This window comes from Drosophila biarmipes, chromosome 2R, assembly GCF_025231255.1.
Source record: "Drosophila biarmipes strain raj3 chromosome 2R, RU_DBia_V1.1, whole genome shotgun sequence".
In the NCBI taxonomy this organism is placed as follows: Eukaryota; Metazoa; Arthropoda; class Insecta; order Diptera; family Drosophilidae; genus Drosophila; species Drosophila biarmipes.
This window is the reverse complement of record NC_066615.1, coordinates 14335279-14355821: the sequence shown is the minus strand read 5'-3', so window position 1 is coordinate 14355821 and position 20543 is coordinate 14335279. Positions and strand designations below refer to the sequence as shown.

The window sequence follows — 20543 nt, the reverse complement described above, 5'->3', positions numbered from 1 at the left end:
TTAAGAAAAATAATAAGTACAAAATGTTTTTCCGAACTTTTTTTATATTTCAAAACATATTTTTTGAGACAGTATCGGTTTTGGTTTAATATAAGTAAATATTAAACTTACAAGTGATCAAAAAAATACGAAAACTACAAATACTGATACATCGCATTCCGTGCCCTACAGGCGTGCCATCTCTAGTTTACAAGCCTTGGTCACACTTGCAGATTCAGAAAAAAAACGCAGAAAATAGTCGAAAATGTGTATACAAAAAGTCTAACTAAGCGTTTTCATGAGTGATAAGGGCCAAGAGTTCAGTGCGAGACGTTCGAGCGGCCAGTGAGAGGCCAGGTTTAGTCGTTCCCATCCCGGAATGGGTCGTGCATCGTAGTTTTTACTGCATCTGCTGGCGGAGACTCGCCTTCCCCTCCGCTGTAAAAGGTAAAACGGCCCTGCCTTTCCGCATCCCCTTGTGTAACAGCCCTGCCATCGCACGGCTCCTGCTGGGCACCCGAAAATGAAAAGGACACTTCCGCGTGAATCATTAATGGGCAGCAGGCGAGGAGAGCGAGCACATGCCTCTGCGGGCTGAGCTGCTCCGTGCGCCATTCAGACCACCACCTATTACATCAATCTCCGTTCATGAAGCAGCACTTACCCAGCGAAACATCCCGTGCGCCCCAAATGATAGACTTCTATAATTATAGTTTTCAGCTAATCGCGGATAGTTGGGCCCAACACGCAGCCCGTTGGAACAGTGCCAAGGAGCCGTCATGACGCTGGAGACGCAGCCCGTTGGTGGGGTGAGCGACGGCAAGATCGCCGGGCTCTACGATCTGGAGGAGACCCTGGGATCCGGACACTTTGCCGTGGTCAAGTTGGCCCGGCATGTGTTCACCGGGGCCAAGGTGGCGGTCAAGGTGGTGGACAAGACCAAGTTGGACGAGGTGTCCAAGGCGCATCTGTTCCAGGAAGTGCGGTGAGAGCGGATAAATAGAAATCCAAAACAAAAAACCTTTAACTAAACCACTGCCCTGCTAATCCTCCCCAGATGCATGAAACTGGTTCAGCACCCAAATGTCGTGCGACTGTACGAGGTTATCGACACCCAGACAAAGCTGTACTTGGTCTTGGAGCTGGGCGACGGCGGGGATCTGTACGATTACATAATGAAGCACGACTCCGGGCTCAGCGAGGAGCTGGCCCGCAAATACTTCCGCCAAATCCTACGTGCTATCACGTACTGTCATCAGCTGCACGTGGTTCACAGGTGAGAGCCCGCTCCAACTGATAATACGCCGTGGTGTGTCGATCACTGATTTACGTAACTTCGCTTCGAATTTCCAGGGACCTGAAGCCGGAGAATGTGGTTTTTTTCGAAAAACTGGGCCTGGTCAAGCTTACCGATTTTGGGTTCAGCAACAAGTTCTTGCCTGGGCAGAAGCTGGAGACATTTTGCGGCAGCTTGGCCTATTCTGCTCCGGAGATTCTGCTGGGCGACTCATACGATGCGCCTGCAGTTGGTATGTCATTCTAAAATATTTCTTATAACCCATTATTAACAATCCCATTGATCCCCCCAAGACATTTGGTCCCTGGGAGTCATCCTGTACATGCTGGTCTGCGGGCAGGCGCCTTTTGAGAAGGCCAACGACTCAGAAACCCTGACCATGATCATGGACTGCAAGTACACGGTGCCCTCGCATGTGTCCACCGATTGTCGGAATCTGATTGCTTCGATGTTGGTGCGGGATCCCAAGAAACGGGCGACCGTGGAGGAGATTGCGTCCTCCGCCTGGCTAAAGCCCATCGACGAGCCCGATTCCACTACCTCCGCCACGGAGCACTTTCTGCCTTTGGTCAGCCGCGAGCAGCTGGGTGAAGAGGATCACGCCTTTATCATACAGAAAATGATAAACGGAAATATTGCGTCCAAGGAAGAGATACTGCAGTGAGTGTACAAAAGTTAAACCAATTATTTCTGGCTGACCCCATGTGACGTCATTGCAGAGCTCTCGACAAGAACAAGTACAATCATATAACAGCCACGTATTTTTTGCTGGCGGAATTACGTCTGCGACGGCGACGAGAAGAGCAGGCCCAAAAGCAGAGGCTTCTCAACAATGATCCCAGCATAAAGTGAGTTTAGAATGGCAAATAAATTTCAGTCGTAACTTGTGAATTTATTTCTCAGAGTGGGAGACGTGAGTCGCAAGCCTGTGCCTGAGAAACCAAGTCCTACAGAAGCCCCCAAAGGAGGTGTACCCATCAGCATTAACGTTACTCCAGCAACGCAGTTCGCCAACGACGATGGCAAGCCGGTAAGTTAATTAGTAGTCCACTTTAAGTGCAGACAATCTAATTAAAGCATTTAACAGGACAAGCGCACTCGCAAGTGCAGCATTGTGCGTGAGGAGGACGAGGAGGAGTCTGCAACAGAGTGCTCGGGCATAGGCAACGAATTGAAGGTCACGTCAACGCGGCGCGAGACACACTCTGATGCCGTCTTTTGCAGGTCAGTGCACGAGCGTTCCAGCTCTGAGCCCGGAAATCAAGCACGAGGAGACCTGGTTGCAAATAGCGGAATGCCCAGCCATTCGCGGACAAAGATTGTCGTCTCGGTGGATGCGACTCTGGCCCAAAAGCTCAAGCAGATGGAGAAGGGATCCAAGATAGACGAGGACACACTCAGTGGCCTCAAGGAGCTGGAGATTGGCAAGCTAAAGCCGCTCCCGAGCAATAGCAAGAATCCGGTGCTCACGCATCGACGCACAAAACTGAACAAGATTCGAACGCCATCTTGCAGCAGCTCCGAGGCTTCCGACGATGACACCAAGACGCGCAACAAGAAAAAAATCAACAAGTTCGTGGGCGACACGCCGGTACGATTTCGCATGCATCGGCGGGACTCGCACGACGATTCCAGCGACTCGCAGGATCAGCTATATCCGCCACCCGGATCTGCCAGCGGTGCGAGCAATTTTATCTCGAAGAGCGGATCTGTAAGTGGCAAAAAAGAAGGACAATCGCAGTATAAAGAGGTGAGGTTTTTATTGCCGAGTCATTACTAGAAACGTTATTAAAAACTTATCATCTTCCTAGCCAAATAATAAATCCGATGAAAATCGCAAATCTCACACGCAAAAAACCCGAAAGCAGCACAAGGATCATGTGGACAAGCATTCCCACGCTGAGAAGCAGCAGGACACATCAGGAGGGCACTCTTCGAACAGAAGGCGGCGCATTCGCGAGAGCCAGTCGCTGGACCGCATTACAGAGGCTCAGGAGTACGAGATGCGACACCGCTGCTTCGCGGAGAGCGAGGCTGCATCCTCATCCTCCTCGTCCACCCAACATATCGACCATAGGTATTCCCTACACAGCCTGAACACTAGCACATTCTCCGTTGCCGAAACCAAGGAAGAGTACGACGAGGAGGCAGACGCCGCAGATGCCACGGACCAAATCATGAACACTTTGAATGCAGCCAAAGCTACGCTTCAACAAGAGCAATATTTTAATAACAATACCAGTCTTAGTAGGAACTTCAATCACAACCACACCAACAGCAACACCAACCACAATCACACCCAGAACATCATGCACATCAGCAGCCAGAAAGCCAGCAGCAAGAAGTCCAACGAAACACCAAAAGATATTTATAATCTGAACTCAATCGAGCAGATCGACTTGATTTTGGAGGATAAAAGCCTTACCAAAGCAATACACGTTACCGGCTCTAAATGCTTTGTCACCATGAAGAAAATCCGACGGCTGGGAAAATACTTTCCCGTGATGAACTTCTCTTAATAGACACAGTTACTTCATTGCAAAGTGCATTCTAAATATTAAAGAAAAAACTCGGTTAAGCGAACTACGTAGAAAATATGCATGTATTAATTAAAACGTATAAACGTCAACGTTATCCCCCGTATATAGGAAAGCGCGCGAGAATATTTAAATTTAGTGGTAGCGTAATTGTTTTGTCTGTCGTCGTCATTACGCTTAAATTATTCTAAATATATTAATTTATGTATACTTGTAAGTCTAATCACTCAATGCAATATTTAGTGAAATACATTAATGCCCATATGACATTGGACGAAGGAGTGATTACTTTCTTGGCTAGGAAGCGGAAGGCAAGTTGGATGGTTTTTGTGGGTTTCTCGTAATGTTTGCGATGCATTTTAAATATTGGCGCCCTTTGTCAGTGTGTGCATACCTTAGCCAATTGATTTTACTTACATTCACTAGATGTAGAGTAAAATATGCATTCAAGGAAATAAATAGCATGACCTGAAGTAACTTAAAAAAGTAGTCCATTTTGTTTTTAATAGTTTATTATTTAAGTTTTACATTTATTTCTTTTAGGTGAGTACTAACTTATTTATTATTTCCAATTGTCCAATATGCATTCTCTACATTTAATGTAAACTTACCCATGTAGATAAGTAAATATGTTTACTTTGTACCCAACCTAGGTACTAAACTCGTACCCTGCCCAACTTTGCAGACCAGCTGATCCAACTCTGGTCACACAGCCCCGGTATCGTAATGTAATTTTGCGGCAGGAAAATTTATTAATACCCGTAAATAAACACAGTAAACTGAGTGGAAACTGTAATCCTGACCAGCAATCATGTTGCGCATCTATCAGAATACCTACAGGTAAGGATCCGTCGTAAAAGCGGCTGGGGCAAAGATTTACCTCCCATTTTTGGCACGATTTCGTCATCGCCGCATCTCTCATTTCGATGTGTTTCGCTTCTATCCGCCAGGCGCACCGCGAGAAAAGCTGTTGTCTACTCCACCAAGGTCGCCTGCTGTAACCATTCCACGCTCTGTAGCATCACCAGCCACCCGCGCCGTTCGCAGGACCATGGAACGGGCAGTTCGAGCTCCAATGGCAGTCGCCACGAGGAATTCCTTCTCTCCGGCAATCCGGCGAGGGGTTGGCAGATGCCTCCTCCATCGCGTGGCTACGGGATGCTGGTGGTGCGCATCCTGCGGGGAGCCCTCAAGCTGCGCTACCTCGTCCTGGGCGGCGCCATTGGCGGGGGCGTGTCCCTGAGCAAAGTGAGTTTCGCAAGTTATATAACTACAATGCAGAGTTGAGAACCCAGTCGGTATGATCTGCTTTCCCCAGAAATACGAGGACTGGAAGGATGGCCTGCCGGACTTCAAGTGGCTGGAGGACGCCATGCCGCAGGGCGAGCGATGGAGCCAGTTCTCCCGGAATCTCATCGAGGTCGGCTCCCTGGTGAAGAACGCCATCGATGTGGGTGAGTGTCCCCAAACGCAACTCCCTCGCCCTTTCTGCACATCTCTCTCTCACTTTAAATGGTCATAAGCCTTGGTCTGAATCGCATTGAAATCTTCGTTTTGATTGATTTTTCGCACTGAATGATACTGATGTTATTGGGGCGTTTGCTTGTAGATCCAAAGCTCAAGCAGCTGGGCGAGGATAAGTTGTCGGAATGGCGCAACTGGTTCGACAGTCGTCTGGACGATGCAATCGAGGCGGCCGACTATCAAGGAGTTCAGATTGTCGAAAGTAGGTTACACATAAACACACAGTCTCCCAACGTTGGGCCAATTTAAAGTGAGAGAACCCTGTCCACCGCAATCGAGACTCATTCCTAACTTCTGTTGCAGCTAAGGATGACCTGAAGGCCAAGACAACAGTGGCCGCTTTGGGCATCTCGACCGACGAAAGTCGCAAGAAGTACGGTAGGTTTCATGCCACCTTAGAAAAGGAGTTACCACCTAATCCACTTGTTATTCCCGCAGAGAAACTGCAGAGCCAGGTGGAGACACTGCAGACGGAGATCATGAACGTGCAGATCAAGTACCAAAAGGAACTGGAGAAGATGGAGAAGGAGAATCGCGAGCTGCGTCAGCAATATCTCATCCTCAAGACAAACAAAAAGACCACGGCGAAGAAGATCAAAAAATCCTTGATCGACATGTACTCAGAGGTTCTGGACGAGCTCTCCGGCTACGATACGGGCTACACCATGGCCGATCACCTGCCCCGCGTTGTGGTGGTGGGGGATCAGAGCAGCGGTAAGACTTCCGTGCTGGAATCCATTGCCAAGGCTCGCATCTTTCCCCGCGGCAGTGGAGAGATGATGACGCGAGCCCCAGTCAAAGTCACTCTGGCCGAAGGACCCTACCATGTGGCTCAGTTCCGCGACTCCGATCGGGAATACGACTTGACCAAGGAGTCTGATCTGCAAGATCTGCGCCGAGATGTGGAGTTCCGCATGAAGGCCTCTGTGCGAGGTGGCAAAACTGTGAGCAATGAAGTGATTGCTATGACGGTCAAGGGACCCGGGCTGCAACGCATGGTTCTAGTGGATCTGCCAGGCATTATTTCGGTAACTAAAATGATATGACTAAATGATAAAAACGTACACTAATGATTTTATTTTAGACAATGACTGTGGACATGGCTTCGGACACCAAAGATTCCATCCACCAGATGACCAAGCATTACATGAGCAATCCGAACGCGATCATTCTCTGCATTCAGGATGGATCCGTGGATGCCGAGCGCAGTAATGTCACCGATTTGGTCATGCAGTGCGATCCCTTGGGACGACGCACCATTTTTGTGCTCACCAAGGTGGACCTGGCCGAGGAGCTCGCCGATCCAGACAGGATAAGGAAGATCCTTTCCGGCAAACTCTTTCCCATGAAGGCTTTGGGTTACTATGCCGTCGTGACGGGTCGTGGACGGAAGGATGACAGCATCGACGCCATACGGCAGTACGAGGAGGACTTCTTCAAGAACTCAAAGCTCTTCCAGTGAGTATAAAGAGGACGTGATGCCAAGTGCCAAAGTTTACCTGTCTCCATACTTAGTCGGCGCGGAGTTATCATGCCCCACCAGGTGACCAGCCGGAATCTGAGTTTGGCGGTCTCGGATCGCTTCTGGAAGATGGTGCGGGAAACCATTGAGCAGCAGGCTGATGCATTTAAGGCGACCAGATTCAACCTGGAAACCGAATGGAAGAACAACTTCCCAAGGTCGGTGAATGCATGTAAAAATAAAATGATAGCTTTTTAACATATGATATCTAATCCAATTTCAGGTTACGCGAGTCTGGCCGCGACGAGCTGTTCGACAAGGCCAAGGGCGAGATACTGGACGAGGTGGTGACGCTCTCGCAAATCTCCGCTAAAAAGTGGGACGACGCTCTTAACACTAAGCTGTGGGAGAAGCTTTCCAACTATGTGTTTGAAACCATCTACCTGCCCGCCGCTCAGTCAGGTTCTCAAAGTAATATTTTGTAGTGCTAAGTTGTAGGTTGTAAGCAGACTTCGCCGACGTCATCGATGGGGGCACGTCCATCCAATCGCCAACCCTGTGCTTCGTCATTGTGTGTAGCTTTCGGAGGGAAAGCACCTGCCTCGAATTTCACGTGTCTCGCTGTAAAAGTCGTGTCGTTAAAATGTTTTGTTTAATTTTGCATTTATCATGGCCCGCATTTGCGTTTCTTTTGGAATTCCCGTGCAAAGGGATCACATGCGTGGAAGATTTCTAAACCGGTTTAAGCCTCCTGCAGCCTAACCAATTGAATCATGAGTGTAAATTTAATGTGTGTACTTCCCGGCGGACGATTTCGACTCCATTAACACCGTTCGCCTTTGCCCCGAAAATAGAGTGACTAAGTCGGCGGGAGCGTCACAGGTTCTGCGCCCCAGTCATGTGCCGGAAAGTGTTATAAGCGAAGATTTACGATCACCTGTAACGAAACCAGATTTTGGTTAATGGGCACAGTACAGAAATGAATGCGATATCATCGATTTATTGCCGACAAACACGTTTGGCCCGCTCGGCGGGTGTTTATTTTGCATTTTATGACAGATCCGTTAATTTGCTCAATGAATTCAGCCAAATCAATGTCTAATTGAATCAAATTGCAGTTTTCGACTTAGGCATTTGAGTGTTATGTGGCTTTGTTTACCATTCCCCCGCATTTGTGTGCCCTACTAATTTGGCTTAACTAATTCGGAACAATGATTGTGCTCTTTATAGATTCCTTCAACACGATGGTGGATATCAAGCTGCGCCAGTGGGCGGAGCAGGCACTGCCCGCCAAATCGGTGGAGGCTGGTTGGGAGGCACTGCAGTCGGAGTTCATCTCGCTGATGGAGCGTTCAAAGAAGACGCAGGATCACGACGGCATCTTCGATCAGCTGAAGGCCGCGGTGGTGGACGAGGCCATTCGCCGGCACAGCTGGGAGGACAAGGCCATTGACATGCTGCGCGTGATTCAGCTGAACACGCTGGAGGACCGCTTTGTGCACGACAAGCAGGAGTGGGATTCGGCGGTCAAGTTCCTGGAGACGTCGGTGAATGCCAAGCTCGTACAGACAGAGGAGACGCTAGCACAAATGTTCGGCCCTGGCCAATTGCGACGCTTCACCCACTGGCAGTACCTGACGCAGGATCAGCAGAAGAGACGAAGCGTCAAGAACGAACTGGACAAAATACTCAAGAACGATACGGTAGGATTAAAAGCTTCAGATGTCTTTTAAAGATAGATACTTAATTATAATTTAAAAATACGTTTAAAATTGTTAAGGCTATATCTCTTCATCTTTAAATTGTTCAGTCATTTATAAAAAATTCCGCCTGAAACATGATTGTCACCGTTGTCGGTGTTAAAATTAATCAGCAGTTGATTGATACGTAATTTAAATCCATTTTCAATTAGTATAGATTAGTTGTGGTTTTATTTTATTTCTAATTAACTATCATGTCTAAGTTTAATTGTGATTTGTATGATAAGACGTTAATATTTTTTATTCCAGAAACATTTGCCCACCCTGACTCATGATGAGCTGACGACGGTGCGCAAGAACCTTCAGCGTGATAACGTGGATGTGGACACAGACTACATAAGGCAAACGTGGTTCCCAGTGTACAGAAAGTGAGCGGCCTAGCCCGAGCCCTTTTACTCTTATCAGTGACAACTATATCGTACCTTTTGCAGACACTTCCTGCAGCAGGCATTGCAAAGAGCAAAGGATTGCCGCAAGGCCTACTATCTCTACACGCAGCAAGGGGCCGAGTGTGAGGTGAGTCGGCAAACGAGGCCACCATTTGAACGAATTTACTTAACCTCGTTGGTGCATTCCCCTGCAGATCTCCTGCAGCGACGTCGTGCTCTTCTGGCGCATCCAGCAGGTAATCAAGATAACGGGCAACGCGCTGCGGCAGCAGGTGATCAATCGGGAGGCGCGGCGTCTGGACAAGGAGATCAAAGCGGTGCTGGACGAGTTCAGCGACGACGAGGAGAAGAAGGGTTACCTGCTCACCGGCAAGCGCGTGCTGCTGGCCGAGGAACTAAGTGAGTTTGCCCAAATTGGCTAATTGAGTTTGGCGCCCATTTAATTAATTTAACTCAATTCGAACAGTCAAAGTGCGACAGATCCAAGAGAAACTGGAGGAGTTCATCAATTCACTGAATCAGGAAAAGTAGTGTGCCATGACCAAAGACACCACACCCGAGGCGTTACTTATTTAACTGGATAGCTTAAGACCACATTTCAAATGTTTGTTCATAGTCACGCTTGAGCCCCTTAGTTAAGCTTACTTTGTGCTCCGAAAGTAATAAACCAATAGATCGTTAGTTCGTATTATTGAAATCGTCTTTATTGTTGATGAAGTGTAACCTTATGTCGCATGCAATGCAATGTAAACTCATTAATTTAAATGTAATATAAATCGTTCATTCAATCTGTTTTAATGTAATTGTAGTTGATAAACGTAAACGCGAAACGCACCCAACGTGCTGAGTATGTAGCGGTCCGTGTGTTTTGTTTTTCTGTATTTGTATCGTGTAATAATATATATAAATCTGTTTGCATAAGAGCACAGCACTTGCACCAGATGCCTCATCGCGTGGCCGATTGTTTATTTGTTTCGTTTCGTCCACGATCGGCTAATCCCACGGTGAAGACGGGTGCATTAACCCCGCCCGAGCGCCTGGCCGCGTCTTCAGTTGATTGATTGATAAACGTATATCTAGCTAGCTATGTAACAAGTCCGTCGAGACGGTGCAGTATCATAACTCTTAGGGGGTAAACAAATGCTCGTTCCCTATCTTGTTAAATACATAACTCAACAAACGATTCCTAACTTGGCAGTCGACTTGTGGCCCAGCCAAAGCCATGTGCTCAGCTGCTTACGGCTATCATAATAATATTAATAATGTGTTCGGTTCTTCTCTCCTCCTCTCCAATCCGATGCTCCGCTTAGCCTATCTGCTAAATTCTACTCCAGCTCTGGGCTCCTCCACTAAAGCTTATAGAAACATATTTTACACTCGCTTTGGGGTACGGTGTGGTGTGGTTGGTGTGTGTTGTTTGTGGTGATAGGCTCTCGATATCGCTGAAGGCACAACATTACGATTAGTCTTATCTTAACGTATTAAGTACTCGGAACACGCTTCCGCACTCGCTTCCCTCCGGATTAGGAATCGGTATCGGGAGCGGGATATGGGTCTCCATCGACATGAGTGATTGACAATCGGGGCTGCCAAAGAGCGAATGTGCCATCCGAAATCGATGTGGCTGCGACGACAAGGTGTTCAGGCTGTCCGGCAGGTCTTCCTTTGCTCCGATCTTCATCTTCGCGGCTCTCTAGGCCGCAGGCAGGGGGGTGAGCTTCTCGTTGCGACGCTGCTCCCACTGGCTGACCCAGGTGAGCGGGTAGCACAGAAATGCCGAGAGCAGAATCAGACCGCCGGCGAAGTAGAAGGCCGCGTTATAGCTTTCTGTCCATTCGTAGAGGATACCTGTGGATTCACAAATAAAACGTTCCATCAAGTCTCTTCTGGAATCGCATCCCTACTCTGAGCTCTCCCTCTCTTCAACTTTTATAATTTGAGTAATAATTTCCTGATAAGTGTGATTTGGTGACCCCAACTCAAAAAGAGTAAGCTTTTAAAAAAAAAAGATGCAAAATGTGGGCATGACGGAGTTAGGTGACCCCAACTGAAAAACAGTAAATATTGAAGAAAAGGAAATTAGGCTTTTTGGGCTCACCTTGCATAACTACATACATGTTTTTATAATTTAGCATATTAAATGAAGAACTTGCGAATGCGTTCAGGTGGTGACCCCGACTTTGAACAGCAAAAGTTGGGATTACAGAATTTGGTGACCCCGAAACGGTTGTAGGAAAACTAGGACACTCTTTTACTTTCTCACTTTCCTATATTGCCTTCTCAACATTCTCTCTTCTAGCTCCTTACAAAGGTGACCCACACCATTTCCATTCCTGAGGTACACTCACCTGCAATCGGACTGCCGACGGTGGCCGCCACACCCTGGAACAACATAAGGAATCCATAGGCGTTCGTCAGCTTCTCCAGACCTATCAGATCCACGGCAATCAGGGATCGCAGGGCCGAGAAGCAGGCAATGCAGATGCCGAAGAAAACGGCGAAGGTCCACTGGGAGGCGGTGTTGATAACCACACCGCTGAAGATGGTAGCGATGCCGCCGGCGGTCAGGGCGAAGTTGTTCAGCCACAGGGGCTTAATGGCGGGGAAGGAGCTGATTGATCCGCACACGATCCTAGCGATGGTGTTCACCACGCCAATGCCGGACAGCACTCCAAGGGCTGTTCCCTCGTCCATGCCCGCGTTGACGGCGCGACTCACCAGGAAGGAGAAGGGCACAAAGAAGCCCATCATGGTGAGGAAGCCGCTGAAGGAGAGGCACATGAAGGCGGGCGACTTGAGCAACGAGGTGTCCAGCATGGTGGATAGTGTGCGGCGGACTGCCTCCGGGCAGATGCGGCATCCCTTCTGGCGATCCTCCAGCATGTCCTGCTTGGTGGGCAGGCGGGTCACGGACATGTGGTAGGCCAGCGAGGTTTGCGACTGGTACTGGGGGATCCTGGTCAACGAGCCGGAGAAGAAAATATCGTCTCGGTACATGGGTCTAGATGAGGAGTGAGTCTGTCCGTGGTGTGCCTCGTGGGCGGCGGCAGCGGATCGCTTGCCAATGTCCTGCGGTCTGCGTCCGGAGACCGTGTGTCGGCGCGCCTGGATGGTCACTGGCTTGGCCTCCGTCTCCAACAGGTTGTCGTTCTCGGCCTCCTCCTCGTTCTCGCCCACGGTGGTCAGCTCCTTGTGCAGGTTGAAGGTCAGCTGCTGCGGGTCCCCGTTGGGCGTGGTGGGCTGCGACTTCCTCAGCTGCTTAAGCTCCGTGCCCTTGCTGCCCTGGGCGGTGCCGGAGGGACGACGCTCGAGGTTCATGCCCTTGAAGATCTCCTGGGCGGTGGGATAGTGGTTGCGCTGGGAAGCGCCCATGTAGGTGTTGTGGGCAGAGTTGGGCATCGAGTAGGCAAACCGCCCCTCGGGCAGGGGCTTCGTGAAGGCCGCCTGGTGCAGCTGGGGCGTGGGGGCTACCGTGTTGCCATGGCCATTGAGCTTGGTCTTCTCCTGTTCGTCGCCCTCCTCGTTGGTCACCGACAGCGTGATCGGCTGGATGGGTCGGAAGGTGAGGCCGAAGATCGCGCAGGACAGCACAATGACTGCCTGGACGGCCACCGTGGTTCGCCAGCCGTTCTCCAACAGCTTCTTGGTCAGTGGGGCGAACACAAAGGTGCCCACGCCGGAGCCGCACATGGCCACACCCGTTGCCAGGGCACGCCACTTCTCAAAGTAAAAGCCAATGATCACCACGGCCGGGATGTAGACCATGCAGAAGCCAATGCCGCCGAGGATGCCGTAGACCAGTAAGAGCACCTCCACGCTGGGGGCGAAGTACGAAAGGCCAAAGCACACGGAAGCGAAGATGGCTCCCGTGATCGTGACCGGCCGGAAGCCGTACCGATTGGCCAGGGCACTAACAAAGGGTCCGGCCATCAGGTAGCATCCACTGAGCAGCGATGAGACCAGTGACGCGTAGGGCCTGCTTACTGAGAAGTCATCCATTAGGTTCTGCTGCATGAGGCCGGAGCAGAAGACGATGCCGTCGATCACAGTGCAGCAGAGAAAGGAGGCCACCATCACCACCCAGGCCCAGCCGCTGTCCGGCGGGACCACCACTGCGGCCTCATCGATCTCCTCCTCATTCTCGTTCTCCTCCTTGATGTTGTCCGGCTGCTTGGAAACCACGTTATGGGAGGCCAGCTCGTCCTGCGACTTGGTCTGTTGCGTGGCCATTTTCTGGAAAGAGGAAGGGGTTGGAATCTGTCAGTACGGACGCACTCGAGATCGGTTCGAGGGTTACGCAAGTATTTACCCAAACCGTGTGGCCTTCACATTGCGCATACGCCCCCATGGCTTCCACCATTTTGCATGGAAAAGTCTATTTTTAAGTGTCACGTGCCCCGCGATAGCAGCCTGCACCTGAACTGCTACAGAGGCGGTCAGCATAGTAGGGTCAGTGCGGGTTAATCAGGATTTAGATTAGTAAATAGCAAGGAACATCCAAATGAAATGCGTAAGACCATATTCCATAGAGGTTTTTATTCAATGAGAAGTTCTTTAAGAAAACATCAAAGTGTTGGGTCCTAGTTCGTTTTAACTCCAGTGGGTACTTCGGAAACTAATCCATAAAGGAATACCATACGTTAAGTTAATAAATATTAAAATTATACTGCTCCCAGCAGGAATATAGAAAATACGAAGCTTTATTTATGAGATAGAAAAGAGACGCTATTTACGCTTGGCCCCTTTTATAAATGGTAAACAGATTGAGCAAATTCATTCTAAATATTAAAAAGCATTTCATAATCTCATATTCGATTTCAAGACCTCAAGTACTACCTACTTCCCCTCGTCTATACATATGTATCTGTGGGATATCTGCGAAAGGTGCGTGGTGTGAAAGGCTTTTTGCTGTTTATCTGTTTATCACATCGACGTCAATCGGCAGATGGCACTGACGGGGGGTGGTGATCGTTGGGAGGTGGGTGGTGCTGTGGCAGGTGGTGTTCAGTGGGTGTTCAGTGGTGGATTGTCAAACGTCAGGAATGACCAATGCCAGGGCCAAGAGTGCGTCAACGATTGTCTTGGCATGCCACAAACAGCAAATGGAATTTGCAATTATATATCCGAAATGGTTCTTCCATTTGGCCGGGGAGCAGTCTTTCAACCCGACAATATTCAAAGAATACAAAGTGTGCTGGGGATTTTGCCTTCTTTTTTTTATTGCTTCTCTTGTTTGTCCACATCTTTCGGCTAACAAACTCTTGGCCTTGGTCATTTAGCCAGCTTTGTTGCCCTTATCTAATCTGATCTGCCGAGGGGCCTCTGGCAATAGAATCTAACAACCTCATGACTACCGTGGCGCTGATGCTTACATGGAAGCATGGACTCCGCCGTAATAGTCATAAAAGCCTGAGGCGAGATAAGATGCCATCTTTTGTAACTAAACCCACGCTGATCCCCCCCGTTAGATCTTGGCAAACAGGCTCAGACAGTCTAAGCTGATAACCATGTGAGACTGCAAATGGCAGGGATTTGCGGGTGCCGAGATTTCATCATTAGTCAGAGATACAGCCGGTTAACTGACTGATAATCGCCGGCTCCTAGTTTCCCGGCCGTAGCGCCCGAGTTCCATAAATTAATTGATTATTTCGCCAGATTTGGGCCTTATCATGATGGGATTTTCGTGGCCCGGCAACGGCTTAACCGAATAGCACCTCTATACGGCTTATACGGCGGCCAGATATGGCGATCCGTACCTGGCAACGCCACCTCCACGTCCACCACGTGACGGGGCCCAGTTTTGATAATTTCATTTCCTTTATGGCCGAATTTCGGCTATATCATTGACCGTGCGAATTTATGGGATCCCATAAAGACCAAGCGCACCGATAGTACAAGGGTCTCGATGGCTTATTGTTTATTGTGCAATCGAAAGTGTTGGGGCCATCCAAATACAATAACATAATACTCGCCCCATCGGGGTTGGAGGGGTCCCCCTCTTCGACACGCGGGCTCGTATTTCAGATTTTGTTTTCATTTTCATGCCCAAATGACCACGTCGGCGGCCCGGCGAAGTGCTGGCAGTCGGGCCCAAACAGGCAGAACCAAGAACCCAGAATCGAGAATCAAGAATCGAGAATCAAGAGCCGGGAACCCATCGAAGGAAGCCCGTCAAGTGCCTCCGCGTAACTGACTTGCAACAGCAAGGGCCAACAGCAGAAGTATAAATAGACATTAGCATTTACTTGTTGCCCCGATCCCATATTGTGACCACAATATCGAAAGCGAAGACATCTTAGGGCTACAAATTGGCTGGAGGACGCACCCAGATAGGGTCTTGGTGGCCCGCTTTAACGGGCTTATTAACTATTTTAAGGGTCTTGGGGATTTCAGTTATGGATTCATGAAACTATTCTTGAATGTGCTTAAACATCTGAGCTTAAGGGTTAAAGATATAAAACTTTTACTTAAGATTCCTATAGATCTATATCATATTTATTTACTTTTTATCCCAATATCAATTGAGCCTATGGAATTCATATAGTCATAATAGCTTTCTGTGAATATAAAGTAACATAAAGTTACTTATAATCTGATGAATACAATTTTTACCCCAAAAGGTGAAGTGAATATTGTGCAGTTTCCTACACATATATCCGTAATCCATTCCTGTGGATTTTGGGTAAGAGTATCCCATCTTTGAACTAGGCAAATCTAACTTTCATGTTCTCTGTTTTGTTTGTCTCCCGGTGGGTTTGGCCCCACAAGCGGCGGATAATGTGACACGGCGGCTCCTGCGGCCTCCGTGGCCTCCGAGTCCGACCTCCTGCCCGCCAGCTTTTTGTAAGCTAATCCCGCTGCGAGCAAACAGCCCCCATCCATCATTCGCTTTTTTAGCAGAGCCAGGGGGCGGAGTTCGCCAACACTTGTCAGTGGCAATTGTGACCGTTGACAGCGCTTAAATTGATGCCCGTCGATTGAATTAATAAATGTTATAGGTAAACACATATGGCCAGAAGCCGAGCGCCAGAGAGGGGTCTGCCAGGAGGGAAGGCTCCCAAACCCGACCAGACGAAAACGCAGACGCAGACGGCGACTTCTCAAGATGTTTTCCTGCCCGCCGTCCGATTTCCTTAAGCGTGCACATGTATCTACAAGTAGTTTGTATCTCTATCTGCGACCGTCTCCCTCGGCATTGCACACATATGTCGCATGTAGTACATGGCTCTGTTATTTATAACATGCAACTGTGGGCGTCCGGTTCTTGGTCTTCGTCCGGGCGTCCTTCTCGGGGCCCCACTTCCCACCTTCCACTCCCCCTGCCTCTTTTTTGTGCGTTCAGACCCATTTAGATAGTCCGAGCCGCCGGTGTTGCACGGGGGGATTCGTGGTATCGGTGTCTCGGACAGGTTCTCAGCGCCTCAATTTGTAGGTACAAGTGAAGCAATCGTTAAACGACTTGATGCTCAAAATATTAATTAGCTAAGCCGGCCCCAAAATGGAGCGAGAGCCCTAGAAGGCGCGTCCCGCCGAGAGGTTGCAGTAAAACCAATATGTTGGCCTCGGGAACACCGACTGAGGTGTGCTCTAAATCTATGAGATCTAACGTCAGAGAGCGGTGAAAAATTCGATTTAAATATTCATTTTTGAGGCCATTATAGTCGAGATATATTTTATTTATTTTTTAAATATTCATCCCTATGTATAAAGAATATGTAGAAAAAAACTCATCAATAAATTTTAAGCATTCGTTTGCAAAAAACCATCTCTATTGACTCATAATATTTTATATTTCTAACAGTAAGAACTATTTTCTCTTCTAAAGAGGGAAGTGAAACACCAAGTAAATTGTGATGAACGATCGCCATTTTATGTTGAAAAAAATATAAATATTTAATGAACCCAGCTTATGCTGGAGTTAAAACGAATAATATATGACTGATCAGCAAAACAAAAAGTTTTATTTTATAATCTGTGCCCTACGAGACTCAAGATATAAGAATTTGGGTTTTAAGAACTCAATGTATTCAAAATCTCCAGAGATTTCCCTAACATACCAAGAAATTAACGAAACAACTGCAGAATAAGTGATACAAGTATTTCAGCTAAAGTACACCCCCAGAAGTCAACTGAAGATGTCCAAAAATACTTCGTCACCGGATCAGATCGCATCCGCAAATGACTTTCTCCGGAGGGGGAGCAACTCCGCACTCGTGTCGCCACTTCAGGTTGGCCTCATTCCGGATGGCAGTGCAAACACTCGGGGGCAGCTGCCACCTCAAGTTCATTGCTCGGCCTCTCACCCGGGGCGGCTTGGCAGTATTACGCATGGTGCCCAGTAATCCAAACGCGCGATTTAGTTGTGCTTTGAAGGAAGTTTCTTTTCGTCAGCCAGCGTCTGACACAATTAGCAATCTTATGCGGGGCACTATCAGCTGCTCTTTCTCTTGTTTTCACAGATGGTGTTGACCAGCGACAGAGCCAGAGCCAGTGCCAGAACAAGAAACCGAACCAGAACCCGACCAAAGACCACAGACCACTATCATCGGCACGAACAAAGGCCGCGACAATTAGTGGAGCGATCAATGGTCGCCGGGGTCTCTGCTCTGGGTCCTCCTTTTGTTGTTTTTTTTGTTGTCGGAAGTAGAGCATCGTAATCAATTAACATGTTCAAATCATGGAAAATAAGTGCAAGTAGCGCAATTATTTCTAATTGAAAATCGAGAGTGGGGGAATCGGAATCGGGAAAAGTCGTGATTTGAGCGTTAGCTGGCTGGGGCATTCAAATGTTTACTTATTGGGTTATCTGCACGTGGCCGCGTCAGTCATTTCCCGACTCTACAGATGTCATTGCCTCATGACGCAGCCCCAGTTTCCACATTCCACATCTCTCCGCCCCGAGCACTGCCTCCATCGCAGCCAATCCAGCTCGAATCGACTCAACTCGACCCCGAATCGGGCTGCTAAGCAAACTGATACGGTTTCCCGATCCCATTCGAGTCGATTCGAAGCACTTCGACCCCGACATTGGCGCCAAAAGAGCAGCTTGTTGTTTTTGTTTTCGACGCCGATCTGATAAGCAAATCAAGGAAACAAACAAACTGCAACTGCAGTCTAAAATTGGCTTAATCTGCTGTAAATATTTACAGGCCGATTATCGGTCCGTGTTAAGGGAAAATTTCCACAGCTCGCGGCGCGCGATATTCGAGATTCTTTGGCTCTGGGCGTGGACTTTCCGAACCGCCGTCTGCACGCATGCGCACTCGGCCGTGGCGAAGAATTGGAAACCCCCGTCTCGCGAATTCTTCAGGCCAGTGCTGAGAGAACCCCAATTATTTGGCAATGACTGAGGGGGCCATTGTGAATGCAGAAAACATGTTTGCTGGCTGCCTCAGGTGAATTTCAGATTTCTATTTTTCGCAAGCCAACTCCTAATTAACCGAAAATTATTGAAAAGTAGTTTGCCAGACTGACAGATACCGATTCGACTGCGGCTTGATTAACTGCCAAGGCAGGGCAATTAGTGGTGGAGTGGGGCGAATTGGGTCATTGGCATCTTGCAGTTCTAATGCTTCCAACGCGCGTCACGGCCCATTGATATGAATATGGATGTTTGACTTGGCTTGCTGGCTAGCACATTATCGTTTTCGATTTCGATTTGGACTTGGATTTGTCTTCGGATTGGGCCTTCTGACAGCGCTCGACAGCTGTGGGATCTGCCATTAACACTTGGCTTGCGGCTTGTTTTGTTTGCTTTTTGCCGGCAACCGGTTGTAAGATAAAACGCAACAAAAGCCACGCGCAGGCCCAAAGGAGAGCCTTGGGCAAATGCCAAAAAAACCAATCTGTGGCTGACTCATCGCGCGGCGAAAGGCGTGTCCGCTCGCTTTGGCTTGGAATGGATCAACTGGGATCGCAGATAAAGCCCAGCTAACCGGCCGATTTGCATGCCAAATTGCTGGCCATAATTAATGTGCGGATAATGATGGCCAGAGTGGGTAAAATGTATCTGCATTTGCATAGGCAGCAGGTGCAAATAGAAACCTGGTATCTGTCAGATACTCTGCACTCCACTGTCACTGTGTGTATTCTAACTGGATATTGAGTGTTCAATTTATATTTGTATAACTGGTTTGAGTTATTTCAATTAACAAATTGAAATTGAATAGCCCTTTTTAGGTTTGCACTTTAAAGCTAATAAAATATCAAAGAAAAATATATGTGTTTTAAAGAATTTATAAGTAAAAGATACAATAAATTCAAAAAATCCCAATACAATCTAAAAACCTTATGAGCAATGTAATCCTGTTTTTAGGAAAATCTGAATAGAGCTTCAGAACTTAGAACTTCTTTCGTACTAAGCCTTTTTGGGTATTTCAAAAAACCTTCATTTTTCGAAAGATGTACTTTTGAAATGATTTTCAAGTGATGAATGAATCAGATCACGTTTTTGGTGTGGAACCCGATTGATTCTCGGCCTGGGAGCCGCAACACGGGCTTAGTTAGTATCGATCTAACGTAAGCTGATTTCGTTCTTTGTTCAAGTTCAGGGAGGAAAACAAAGCAACAAAGACGGTTGCAAATTGCGACTCGCAAGCCGTTTGCCGCTGCCCCTTTTTTCCTGGTATCGATGGTGCCGGGGTCTTTACCCATTCCCTGGCCGCTTCCCTGTTGGCCACCGAGTGTAAAGTGGGAACATGGTTAATTTTTCAAACCCGCCGCTCGAAGTTTTGCCGCATGTCGCTGCGTTGCGTTGCGTTTTGTTTCATTCGTTGGCCGTGTGTTTTTGGCCAAAACCCGTTTTGAGCCCAGTCAAGACGGAGGGGAGTGAGAACTTTGGGCTCTGGCAGTTGTTGGCTTACCAATTTCTGGATGTGTCGCGTTGCTGGCGTCGATGTTGCTGGCGTTGCGTCGCTTGGCTTGACGATGCGTTGCGTTGCGGCGTGTTGCAGTCGACTATGGGGATTATTTTTGGTGGCAACTTCTGCTCTTATTTTTGGCGCGCTGCAAAGAATTTGTTTTTTGGTGAGGGGTGTGAGAAAGCGAAAGCAATCGAACGCGTCTGCCGACACAGTAAAAGCGAAAGTTAAAAGTCAACGGCAGCGGCAACGAGGAAGCGGGATCGCCGAGAGGCGAAGCAAAACACGCTTAAAAATACTTCTAGCATATATTTATCAGTATCTGATTGTACATATGTTTATATAGTCGGTATGGCCGTTTGGTCGGGGGGCAGAACGGATCGGATCGGCGCGGAACGGGGCCGAGTGGAGAGCAGTAAATACAGCGCATATATGTGGTGTGTACGTATGCGGAGCATATAAAAAGTGCGCGCGACTATAGTGCTCGTTCCTGCGCCGATGTTGCTGTTGCTGCTGTTGCTGCTGCTGTTGCCTTTGCTTTCTTCGCGATTCGGGAATACGTTTCCGATTCGATTCGATTCGAATCGTTTCGAATGTGCTGTTTGCCTTTACTTTATTCGCTTTGCCTGTTTTCGAAACACTCAGTTGCGGCTTCCGCTGGGCAGGCCTGATCGCAATGCCCTCATGAACGATGCGAACGACGCGGCGGACTAAAGATAACTGAGGGAAATCAGAA

At 48.3% G+C, this 20543-nt stretch overlaps 3 protein-coding genes across 6 annotated transcripts; 2 read left to right on the top strand and 1 right to left on the bottom strand.

Moving 5' to 3' along the window:
* Nucleotides 1-196: 196 nt before the first annotated feature.
* On the top strand, nucleotides 197-4087 carry LOC108036608 (SNF-related serine/threonine-protein kinase). The gene is made up of 9 exons (XM_017112869.3): nucleotides 197-426; nucleotides 693-964; nucleotides 1037-1255; nucleotides 1333-1508; nucleotides 1570-1936; nucleotides 1996-2124; nucleotides 2180-2306; nucleotides 2364-3026; nucleotides 3088-4087. Exons 2-9 carry the CDS (start codon nucleotides 759-761, stop codon nucleotides 3793-3795), a joined length of 2595 nt encoding a protein of 864 aa, XP_016968358.1. The 5' UTR covers nucleotides 197-426; nucleotides 693-758; the 3' UTR covers nucleotides 3796-4087.
* A 420-nt stretch (nucleotides 4088-4507) lies between these two features.
* LOC108036396 (dynamin-like 120 kDa protein, mitochondrial) lies at nucleotides 4508-9636 on the top strand. 4 transcript variants are annotated; one of them, XM_017112511.2, is made up of 14 exons: nucleotides 4508-4653; nucleotides 4764-5061; nucleotides 5132-5267; nucleotides 5423-5539; nucleotides 5641-5715; nucleotides 5776-6365; nucleotides 6422-6795; nucleotides 6853-7017; nucleotides 7083-7261; nucleotides 8030-8502; nucleotides 8809-8927; nucleotides 8991-9075; nucleotides 9143-9347; nucleotides 9415-9636. In XM_017112511.2, the coding sequence occupies exons 1-14, from the start codon at nucleotides 4625-4627 to the stop codon at nucleotides 9477-9479; spliced, it is 2910 nt and encodes a 969-aa protein (XP_016968000.1). In that variant the 5' UTR covers nucleotides 4508-4624; the 3' UTR covers nucleotides 9480-9636. The 4 variants fall into 4 exon arrangements, with proteins under 4 accessions (XP_016968000.1, XP_016967999.1, XP_016968002.1 ...); XM_017112510.2 differs by having other exon boundaries at nucleotides 7083-7270; XM_017112513.2 differs by lacking the exon at nucleotides 5423-5539.
* LOC108036397 (monocarboxylate transporter 3) lies at nucleotides 9627-20515 on the bottom strand. Its single transcript, XM_017112514.3, has 4 exons — nucleotides 20420-20515; nucleotides 19811-19952; nucleotides 11297-13181; nucleotides 9627-10796 (listed from the first exon to the last, which is right to left on the bottom strand). The coding sequence occupies exons 3-4, from the start codon at nucleotides 13176-13178 to the stop codon at nucleotides 10642-10644; spliced, it is 2037 nt and encodes a 678-aa protein (XP_016968003.1). The 5' UTR covers nucleotides 13179-13181; nucleotides 19811-19952; nucleotides 20420-20515; the 3' UTR covers nucleotides 9627-10641.
* Between the last annotated feature and the right edge of the window lie 28 nt (nucleotides 20516-20543).